Below are 12,372 nucleotides of genomic sequence, written 5' to 3' on the forward strand. Positions count from 1 at the left end.
CAAAACGAAAAAAGTTGAACAAGCTTTAAGCAAATTTTTGTTTCACACAAGGCGAACTCATTTCGGAGCGAACTTTTCCGGAAGCCACGCCCGCTGTCCCCTCTGTAAAACCCTGTTTTATTTATATTTAGACGTGAAGGTGACGCCCTCTAACTTTATTACGAAGATGGATGGTTTGTTTTTCTCATTCGTGTCTTGTTGAATCACAACTCCCCCATTTTTCAGTAATGGATGCTAATACCATTGTCTGTTTTATGCAAAACTGACTGAAAACTTGGTTTCAAAACCCCCTAACATCGAATGAAGCTATCAAAGTTTCTGATCATTGCCCTCACAGACGAAAACCTTGAATGCAAATACGTGATGAGCTGATGAGTATTCGATTGTTTCGTTTGAAATTGAAATGAGAGCTGCATATAATGATATAACCCCCTCAAGAACGGTACAGTAGAGCGGTTGAAGCGAACTGTTGTGAAATTTAATCCAAGTATTTGTATTATATTAACCGCTTTCTAGTGGCAGTGCGTGATATAGCGTCACTTGCCAGTTCATACACATCTATTATGAATGGATGGAACGTCGCGTTGCCATACCTATTGTGCGGTGAAACTTTGCTCGCATAAACTTTACGATTAGCTGGCTTATTCAGCTTTTATACACCAGCCAGAGTGAAAAGGTCTCACGTGTCAAAGCATTACGGCATAAACTTCAACGGAATGCTAATACACGAGCATTCAAAATTAGAAACGCTTCAAAGGCGGTAGCGGTAGGGGAAGAACTTCAAACGTATTTGAAGTAGCTTTAGTATTTGTTTGCGTAATTAGGAAAACAGACCTCTTGCACGCCAATAGTTATGTCCGATTGTCGAGCATGCATGATTGTCAAATGAATTGAGTTCGTACCAGCTGATTACCATTCCGGTAATTGAATTCAAATTCCCTTTGAATGCTGCGTATATTTACATTAGTTTATAAAAGAAGAAGGTTGTAAGCGTGATACTTTTATATGATCCTGATACCTTTTAACTTTGTAGCGTGTTATAAAAGTGCATCGACATTTTGTTTTCTATGCATAAGAATCTTAAATTGACTGATTTTCCAGTCAAATGGGTTGGAAGTATGTATATGAATCCATTATTTTCTTGCTGTAAGAAGATGTAAATATTTAGATTATCTGTTATATAACCCACGTCGTCTAGATAATACACAAAACAAAACTCGCGAAATAAATTATATTTTGTAAAAAAAATTACAAGTTTGAATTGTATCTAAGTTAGTATGTATAAATACAAACTCCGGGAATAGTCTCAGCTCAGGTCGCGGCAGGTGGAAAGAAACCCTCTTTTAGTTTTGCTTTTATATGTCTATTTTTGTAGTGTTTTCTGTCATGTAAACTTCAACCAACATTTAAAAACACTTCAGCAACTTTGGAATTTAAATGAGGCGGGCTTTTATATAAACATACTTAAGTTTACGTGGTTTAAAATATTATAGTTACTTCACTTTTGTTTTTAGTCAGGATAGGCTTTAAGCTTTAAGGATTCTTACTCTGAATAATTGATTGGAATACTTGTTCACTGAATGACTTCCTTGTCATGATCTGGGTTTAAATGTACTCGTACATTAATAGTTTCCTTTCTCTTGTCTCCAGGTCTTAGCGGTTCAAAAGCTGATCTCCAGCATCGGCGCGAAGTGTTCGGTTCTAACCTGATCCCGCCGAAACCGCCCAAAACCTTCCTGACCCTAGTATGGGAAGCTCTGCAGGACGTGACGCTTATCATTCTGGAGGTGGCCGCCGTCGTATCGCTAGGGTTGAGTTTCTACAAACCGTCCGACGACGATAGTGACATAGGTGAGTTTTAAAACAAATGTTATATTTTTAACTATCAAACTCTCGTGAGACACAAACATATTTACAATGTTTAAGCGGGTTACTCACGTTTTTAATCAAGTCGAAATAACGCTCAACATGTTTCGATCCGTTTCCGAGGATCTTTTTCAAAGAGTAACGTCCCCGCGAAAAACGCGAGTAACCCGCTTAAAATATTGTAAATAATGTTGTAACCCTAAGAGATGTGTAGGGAGTAACTGGTGATGAGTTTGCACGAAAATAAGACTGTTGGGTGAAATAAGTTGCAAACGAAAGTATTTTATGAAGCATGGGACCCTGAGCCACATTTTTATGACGGGAATTCTAATTAGTTCAAATCAGTGGATTCGACTTGTTTAGTCATTCCGAAAATTCTTTTGGACATCAAAAAATCCTTATACATTTTACAAAAACAAGTACGATGATGTTACTGATATATTGATTTTCTGTTAATTTCTAAATTTGCATTTCCTTTGACTAAAACACCGTGTGGTGAAATGGATACTTGTTTCTTCGAATATTCTTTAATCAAATTGACTTGGCTTTACTACTCAAAATTGGCTTACTACTCGTTGAAAACAATAAAAGTAACATCTAGAACTAGGATTTTCTATAGTCTCTTTTCAGTAGAGTGAACAAACATTACGTAATGTATCTTATATGTTAGTCGTGTCATTGAAATTCTAATCTTTTTACTACTAGTATGTTTAAGTGCAGTTCAAATTGTCACGATAAGCATATGTTGCCCTGGCTTTAGTTATTCTTCTGAATTTATGATTTTCTAAAAGAGATAACGCGTATACACGAATATACGCAATGGTAATGATACATTTCCTGTTTATCATTTTACAAGTAATTTACTGACTGTTATTTTCTTTCTTTTTTATTGTCGTTTCATTTTTGTTCTCATTGACGGTCATATGACAATTCTTAATTTACATTTCAAATGAATGACCGTCATTACGTCTATCCCATATTTTCCGTACGGTATTGTGTCGAAATCGTTGTAGTATCGACGTGTTCCCCGTTTAAATATTCATCACATTCGCAGTCATGAATAACGGATTGTGCGCTCATGTCCCGTCAGTTTGGGTTAGATTTTAACCCAATTTTATTGCACACTGCGACAATTTGATTGCAATGTTTATCTATGTTGATTGCATTGCATCATTGAAATTGCTGTACACAGAGAACCTCCTATAGAGTGGCAGTCTTGTATATTTGGTTCGCGATACGAGTCACCATTGTTTGGGGTGCGAGGAGCGGGCGGGGAATGTGTTAAGCGCGCTGTGATTGGCCGTTTCAAGGACGGCGGGCAGTCGCGCCAGATGAAAAGGGACAGAAGTATGACTGTCCCTCTACTGACGCGTAAGTGGCCAATGTAAGTTGACCTATGCCGGCTCTGAATAAATTATAAATATGACTTATTTGTGGAATGTAATGCCGTCTGTTTTTAAATTTGAGCTTCTTGTTACCTTTCCACACCATTTCACACTACAGGTGGACATCTTTAAGGCATCAAAATACCCTTTTCCAATTTTTTTGTGCGAAAAACACGCGCTGCTTTCGGGTCTGTTACTTGGTCGATACTGATCGGGCACGGCGAGCGCCCGCGCTTATATCAGTGCAAATACTAGGAAGGCTGGCCACCGCGAGTCGTCTTGTAATAGATGTCTATAGGGGTTGGTCTGTGTTGCTGTAAAAACACTGATTGGATATTTTTCAGTTGTAATCTAGGTTTATTTTATTTTTATTTTCACTAGAATCTGGGTTCAATTATTTTTAAGGTAGTAACGATAGGAACGACGGTTGAAAAATAAATCAGTGTCTGATAAAAATCTGCACTCTGCATACGCTACCAGACAGTGCATACTGACCTTGATTTCCAGTTCAGAAAACATTCTATCTGGAAGGGAAATCCTTGCAGGACTTCGAAAAACTTCGATTGTAGTATGCAAGTGCGATTACTGTACAACATAATTAATGAATATATTTTCTCTTTTCAATGACTATGTGGATAGACGATCCTGGTAAGAATGAATGTAAAAACACGATTGCTCGTTCCATGTACTCAAGTCAAGGCACTGACAATGATCACGAACTGCAACTGAATCCCGATCAATTCGATGTTTTCTAGGCGTTTCTTGACCATGGTCTCTGTCAAAGGCCTATCCAGAGACCATGGTAGTAGGGCATGGTTTAGCTGCCTTCAGGTCTTGAGTACTGTGTTTAGATGCACTGTTGTACCCTGTCCTGATTGCTTCACTATTAGTAAACCTTCTAGGTACTTCTCCCGATACGGTATAGCATCATCGTTAGAAGTATTTACAACTACTATGATGCTTCTATTTTTGTTTGAGTTTTCGTGTTTAGATTCATGTTATTTTAGATATAGGTCATCTGTTCTATCAGTAACGTTTCCTAACTCTTCAGTATCCTTCCTGTTAATGGTGCTTGTTGCTTCTCCCTTGCTTGTACGCTTTAAGGATGCTATGTTATCTATACCTATCTGTCCTATTCCCTTTAACCTTTTTAAATGTTATAGCCTCTCTAGTTACTACTACATTTATTTCATACATTTATAATTCCATATCGTAGACAATAAGACGTATAATTTATAAGTTAGCTACTAGTATAATAGAATATTGTTTAAGTTAGCATAGAATATACATATAAGAGTCAAAGTATTACAGATATTAACGGCATTAAAATTAAGCGAAGCTTATAAGTATTTACTATACATATAAATGCTACTTAGTTATGGCTGTGCCTTTTAATGTTTAGTTTATTTTAAGTTCCCTCGTGTGATTCTGGAAACATAAGACATTTTTAGGATGCTAGCTTTCATCGCTTCTTTAAAAATAATAATAATCACAGACATATTTAATATAACTTGTATTAAAGTGAATGACTGAAAAGGGGCCTCCTTTGCGGTCACATCAAAGCGCCGGACTCCAAGATACGTAATCAAAATCAATTCTGACATTTGTAATTACCCGGCCCTTAGCCCGACCTTGCCACATGAGATCCCATCGGCAGTAACTTTTATTAGGCCAGCATCAATCTTCCTCACCGTAATCCTCGGATTTGGTCCGTCTTGTTTGCCCCGGTTCACAACCTCGACTACTAGACGGAGCATTGAAGCCAACTCAAAGTCCTCCAATAGTAATTTAGTAAAAATGCAACCGACGGATACATTTGTGTCAAAGTTTACAACCAGTGGGCTATTTCAACCACAGTGACATTTGACACTTGACACTGACAATTTCTGAGTTGACAAGTGACATTGTTACTCAGGTGCAATATTTCCTTGTTGGACAGGCAATGAACGGCGAAATGTCACTGTCGGGCGTCAATTGTCATTATTCTGAATTTAAAGAAAATGAGTTCGAGAGGTGAACCTGGGCTATTCTATGTAATGGTGTAAGATGTTACTCAGCGCTGCTCAGGTCGTGGTATTTTACCAGTAAAGGTTTATTTACACTTGTCTGGTGACGCTCTTTATAAACCTTTATAATTCGGTGTCTGTGTAGTCTGCGTCTTGGTTACAATGAAAATACTCTAATATACCTTCGGGTATAGGCATTGCCTTTATGAGCTTTAGAGATTATGACCGGATCCCGAATATTCCATATTTGTACGTTTTGTGTACTTATGCTGAAACCTTTTCGACTTTTGTAACAATTGAACAAATGGACGTGGAGCTGGTTGTAATTTATTATCAACTTAAAATTAAGGCATTCTTATCCAGGGATAGTAAATTGACAGATAAAACGAGGGTGTGTATTTATATACATTCTACTATGAGTTTCTTTATTTACGTGGCTCCATCCATATTTATTATCAATATTATTGTTTCTTCTATGATATTAGTATTTAATCCTAGGTCTAGAGTAGTTTCTAAAAATGGGCTTCGTTGATAATATATTCAAGATGAACAACAAAACTCAATTATTCAAACAAAAACTTTACAACTAAAATCAACCTTGTGTCAGTACTTTTTCTAATTATTCTAATCTAAACTTGTATTCATTGGGTTGTAAGGGTGTCTGGAAGATATTACTTTTTTAGTGATAAGATACGACTGCCTGATGTTTAGCTCTTCTATTTAAGTTGCTGTGTATAGTCACTTTATTGTTTGGTGTCATCCAAATATTTGATATATATTATAAAGAGTATTTGTATTGTATTGTAATTGGGTTTTGGTGGTCACCTCACAAAATGCGGGTATTTTGTATATTCCAATTTTATTCTCCCCATTGAAATTGACACTGTATATGTAGTTAATTGCTAAGTAAACCGTCAATCTCATGGCTGGTTTGATTACAATCGGTCACATCATCGGGCCCACTGAACCGAAGAAAACCCACAAACAACACACAATATTATACCCTATTACAAATACATACAGTTCATTCTATACGAGGGTCAAATCAAAGGAACGTATTTCCATTTGAAAATGTATCTTGTTTGTGAAACGTTTAGGTTTGTTTTTTATTGTGGTTTAAAAAGTGTTGTAGTGTAGTGTGAATCTTGTCAAAGGCTTAACATTTATAAATAACTGAACATAATAAATATGTAATGATACAAATGTACAGTGAGCTGCGAAATGCACTTTTGCAGGTCACTGTATAAGCAGCATCAAATAGTAGCAGATGAAACAAAACAACGCACCAAAACTATGTGATCCTTAATAACTTTTTCAAATACAAATTGTTTTTCAATACAAAAAAAAATAATTTAGGTAATTGTTAAAACCGAAATAAATTACACATAAATGAAAGAAAGTTTTGTGCTTGAGGCTGGAATTGAACCATTGGATAATTTAATTTCGACCTCAGCAACTGTGACCTGGGTGGCCGAGAGGATACAGGCATCTGCTGCGATTGCAGAGTACGCTGGTTCGATTCCAGCCTCAGGCACTGGAGGCCTTTGTCACTTTTTCTTTCATATGTGTAATTTATTTCGGTTTTAATTTATATATATAGTAGTGTGACTACTTTAAGATAGCACAAGTTGAAATATTTTCAATAGAATATAATTTGACTTAACTTTTGTTAATGAGGAGGCACACTGACATTTTACCCCGCCAAGCGGCGCCTGTGCAAGTGTCTATAGGCATGTCACTGTCATTCATATGTGAGAGAGAGAAAAACATATCTTCTCGCTCTCACGTATGAAATTCTTTATCTGTGCAATGCAAGTGCAATAGACCAGTGTTTTTCAAACTTTATGGTGCCACGGCCCATTATGACCTCTCAAATTTTTTCGCGACCCCCATACCTCGTTTCTAATATTACCTACGAGTATAACTTACTGCTGAACGATGTAATAAATTTTTCAGTACAGATGGTCGTTTTTTTACGCACTAGTTCGAGAAGTGGTTCATTATATGCCAGGTCGAAACTTCGGAGGCTCATCTGTACTGAAAAACGTAGCACCATACACGTGCGAAAAGGAAATTCGTAACTCGTGTCGATTTACGAATTTATCGCGACTCGTTTCGAACTTCCTTTTTTACGCACTTTTATCGTAATGTACTATTTCAGTACAGATGGTCGTTTTTTTACGCACTAGTTCGAGAAGTGGTTCATTATATGCCAGGTCGAAACTTCGGAGGCTCATCTGTACTGAAAAACGTAGCACGATACACGTGCGAAAAGGAAATTCGTAACTCGTGTCGATTTAAAACACTCCCTTCGGTCGTGTTTTAATTTATCGCCACTCGTTTCGAGCTTCCTTCTTACGCACTTTTATCGTAATGTACCTACTATTCATACATATTTCAGCACATCGAATCGAATTTACAACTTTTATAAATAAAAGTTCGCAAACTCGTCTATTGCGAATAGTATGCGTAGATATGGGTGTACTTTATCACTTATAACTCAGGGGTGAGATGGCTTTCGAGAGGAAGGGTTTTGACACGCGTTATTTATAGAGCTTCAATCAGAATTATTAATATTTTTACAATATTGTTGTTGATTATGTTACGATATTGAAAGTAGCATATCTTGCCGGTATCTTTAACCACTTAAATGTTATGATCGCAAGTCTGCAAAGAAAGGGACGAAAACATAATTAGAGAAAAAGATAAAGTTAACGGATTTCTAGCAAAAATTGAGTTGTGGACTACATTTTAACACAGCATGCAGTTTGCGTATGCGTATGCAGTTTGATTATTTCCCTTGCATGGCTAAAATCATTCAAGAAATATCATCAGATATGGTGGAGAGCTTGCAAAGTTTAAAAAACCAACTCCAAAGTTATTTCTCAACTGAAACATTGATTGGTGATGGAAAGTTGGATTTTGAATATAGGCATGTCACTGTCATTCATATGTGAGAGAGAGAAAAACATATCTTCTCGCTCTCACGTATGAAATTCTTTATCTGTGCAATGCAAGTGCAATAGAATAGACTAATAGGGTCGCGCCATCTGCCATAACCTTTGAGTGTGCCTCCTCATTAGAATTAATTCAAATGTTCTACATAGTATTTTCAATAAGTAATTTGGCAATGACAAATACTTTTGACACCTTGGTTGATCCGCTACTTTTGATGCTATCTGTATACTCAGCTTAAATAGTGCTAAGCTTTCTTTTCAATAAGGGCTGATTTTTCAATCGCCAGATAAATAATATCTGTCAGATAAATGTTAGCTGTCATTGTCATTTATACGTGTGATGAAAAGGATAGCGTTAACTTTATCTGATAGATATATTTATCTAGCGATTGAAAAACAGGCTCTAAGTGTGATAGTATACTCGTAGAATAAGTATAAGCGTCAGCATTTAGTAAGGACCTACTACATTACAGAGTACAATACCCTTATAGTTGTCGCTAGCGGTGTGTTAAAACTAGTTAAATAGACACGAATCATCGGACGTCCTCTGCTTGACGAAAACCCTCTGCAAGGATCCACCAATCATAAAAATAGACTACATTTATAGAAATAGCAATAAGGATTTAATAGTAAAGAAACACGCTTGATAGTTGTGTTCGTAAAGGCTCATTTAGACGTGCGAATGCGATTTTAGTTACAATTCTATTGAACCAATGATGTGTGAATTAGAATTGGAAGCGTCCGTACTTCAACGTCCAACGGTCGTCCGTAACCGAAGCGAGGGCTGTTGGTACACTTGGTACTACCAACTGTAGCAAAAAAAAGTTCAAATTCAACCGATTGAAATACAGCATTGTAAAGAAACTCGCATGCGGCTCTTATATCTAAATGGGCCTTAAAGTGATGGTGATATAGACTTATAGGGGTATGTTACTAAAGTAACGGTAATGTTACAGGACATCTGGACGAAGAGGAGGGGCACTACCAATGGATCGAGGGGCTAGCGATATTAATATCTGTCATAGTCGTCGTTATAGTCACAGCGTTCAACGATTACACGAAAGAGAGACAATTCAGGTGAGATTATATTGATATGCTTTAGTTTTACGATAGTGAAAATTAAGATGTCTCCAAAAGGATTATAGCCATTATAAAAGAACCAGAAAGGTCCTATGACCTTGGTTATGTCCTGTTTTAATCCGCCCTAGTCTTTTGGCCATTGGTTAAAAGACTTAGATACCCTATTCGTTTTGAACGACTCAAAAAAAAAATTATTGTTTCCTTTACAAACAAGGCCGCAAGGCTTCTCATTTACTCCTAGCCTACATCTACATTTATTTTATCAAAAAATTGTAACAGGCATCACCATTATAACCAATAAAGATATTCAGTCACCGATTTTTGTTATTGTCGAATGTCGCTACGAAGTAGTTTACACTATCTCGCTATTTGACGACCGGTCTGGCCTAGAGTGTAGTACCCTGCCTGCTAAGCCGCAATCCCGGGTTCGAATCCCGGCAAGGGCATTTTATTTGTGTGATGAGCACAGATATTGGTTCCTGACTCATGGATGTTTTCAGTCTATAAGTATTTATATATTATATATATCGTTGTCTGAGTGCCCGCAACACAAGCCCTCTTGAGCTTACCGTGGGACTCAGTCAATCTGAGTAAGAATGTCCTATAATATTTATTTATTTCAATCCTACTTTTACTTCCGCAGAGGACTCCAATCACGGATAGAGGGCGAACACAAGTTCGCAGTAATACGCGGCAACGAGGTGAACCAAGTGCCCATCAGCGAGATCGTGGTCGGCGACATCTGCCAGATCAAGTACGGCGATCTCCTGCCCGCCGACGGCATACTGATGCAGAGCAATGACCTCAAGGTAAGACTTACCAAAACAATTGAACAACGACATCGTGTTCGACATCTCTCTAGAATCAAGGTAAGATCCAGCTAGGGTTGCCTGTGAAACAAGTGAACAGCGAGATCGTGTGCTACGTCTGTCAGATCTTGTACCTGTACCCTGCTGCCTACCGACGGCATCCTGCTGCAAAGCAATGACCTCTAGGTAAAGTCTAAAGAGAAGGACCAAATAATAATAATAATAATAATAATCATTTATTTCAGACCAGGTCCATATACATTTAAAATATACAAAAAATTCACAAAATTTACAAAACAAAACATGTGTTAGTAATTAGTAATAAATAATTATAGCAGCTATGCGACATTATTAATCGCTAAAATTTTGCTTGGATCTGGTTTGATTCCATCTGACGTAACTAAATGGCCTAAATATAAAATTTCCTTTTTTAGAAACGTACATTTTAGTGGGTTAAGTTTAAAGTTGACTTTCCTCAGCCTCGAAAATACGTCTATTAAATTTTTGCTATGCTCCTGAAGATTTCGTCCCATGACGATAATATCGTCAAGGTAAACGATACATTGTAAGTAATTCAAACCCGTCATTGCAACTGTCATCGCTCTGCTAAACGCACTAGCACTCGTTTTTAGACCCATTGGGAGGCGCTTCATTTGGTAGTGCTTATCAGCCAAAAATGCCGTGTATTGCCTACTCTTAGGGTCGAGTTTTACTTGATAGTATCCTTGATTAAGGTCCAAGGTGCTGAAATAAATTGCACCAGACAGTGAATCCAATATCTCGGTAATATTCGGTAATGGAAATTTGTCATTCTCTATACGCTCGTTAACTTTTCTGTAGTCAATTACGACCCTCCATTTCTTTTCCCCGCTGGAATCTGCTTTTTTAGGTACTATTAACAAAGGACTAGCCCATTCCGAATAGGACTCTTCGATTATGTCATCTCGTAACATTTGATCGATTTGTTTTTTAATTTCCGCTTTTTGAGAGTGAGGCAATCTGTATGGCTTACTGTAAACTGGAGATTCATTAGGCTTTAAATGGATTTTTTGTTCGTAAAGGTTCATGGTATTCAGCTTATCACCTGGTAGGTGAAAAATATCGGCAAACTTAGCGCAAATACTTGAGATGCTGGCGTTTTCTTCCGAATTTAAATAATTCAATTTTAACAAAGAAAGCAACAGTTTCACTCTTTCGGCGTTATTTGGACATTCATCAAAATTAAGAACGTCAAATTCCTCCAGTCGCCTAATTTCGGGAGTAACACACTTAATCCTCACAACCTGCTCTCGCGTGTTCAATAGTTTAACAGTCAAATTACCATCCGTACTTCTAGACAAAGAATTTGCTATGAAAATACCCTCGCATACTTCGCTGGCATAAACAACAAAATCTCCCGCGACATTAATGGGAACTTTTACAAAAATTTCACTTCGCGAAGGTAACTCAATGAATGATTGTTCGTTACTGCTATGTGTAGAGTAAACGCGTACCGGTATAAAGGATGTGCGGTTACCGTTTTTCAATTTCAAAACGTCCGTTTCAAAATCTATATTGCCTCTATATTTTTTTAAGAAATCCTGACCCAGGATCCCGTCCGCGTCAACCGGTAAATTTTCAAAAACATGAAATTTGTGACTAAATGATTCATTTGTCTCATAAAATAAATCGAGATAGCTGTAACCAACAGATGTAATTACACCGCCTAGCCCATTTACGTTTGTTGTGTGTGGGTGAATCATCGGAGCTGTTGGTCTTATCGAACCATATTTGACTGCACTCAATGACGCTCCGGTGTCCAATAGCCATGTCAACGACTTTCCATTTACGTGAAGCTGAACTGAATTCACGTTACCGAAGGCCATAATATAAGGTAAGGTGTTAGTTACGAAAAAACTGAAGATCAGACGATCTGGCTGGTGACTCGTTCGTGTCATTGCACTCACGAGCCGTGTTTACGTACTGCTTATTATGGGGCTTACGGGGTCCGAAACCGTTACCATTATGCCCGTAGCTCTTACGATATCCATGGCCGCGTAAACCACCCCTGAAAGCGCCACCGCCTCTGCCTCTGGGCAAGTAGGAAGCGCGTCCTTCGGTTTTCCTGTACTCGTACTGCGGGTGTCTCGCTGCACCTACCCTACTGTTGAAATATACATTTCCACGACCCGAAGCTATTTGGGCTCTTGCACCCCTACCGCGCACCGCGAACACCTGCTCTGAGGGTGTTGGTGTCATCGCAATCTCTTCATCCTTAGCCCCCTGTATT

General features: G+C 37.8%; 1 protein-coding gene across 11 annotated transcripts in view; it reads left to right on the forward strand.

The window, feature by feature from the left end:
- Nucleotides 1–12,372, forward strand: part of LOC125237451 (plasma membrane calcium-transporting ATPase 3) — a 284,836-nt gene that overhangs the window by 230,205 nt on the left and 42,259 nt on the right. For all 11 annotated transcript variants that reach the window (XM_048144533.1, XM_048144534.1, XM_048144532.1 and 8 more), the window contains 3 exons: nt 1,651–1,851; nt 9,171–9,291; nt 9,938–10,103. In XM_048144533.1, coding sequence (XP_048000490.1) covers nt 1,651–1,851; nt 9,171–9,291; nt 9,938–10,103 — 488 coding nt within the window. The remainder of the gene's footprint in view (nt 1–1,650; nt 1,852–9,170; nt 9,292–9,937; nt 10,104–12,372) is intronic.

The sequence above is a fragment of the Leguminivora glycinivorella genome, chromosome 21, assembly GCF_023078275.1.
Source record: "Leguminivora glycinivorella isolate SPB_JAAS2020 chromosome 21, LegGlyc_1.1, whole genome shotgun sequence".
Classification (NCBI taxonomy): domain Eukaryota; kingdom Metazoa; phylum Arthropoda; class Insecta; order Lepidoptera; family Tortricidae; genus Leguminivora; species Leguminivora glycinivorella.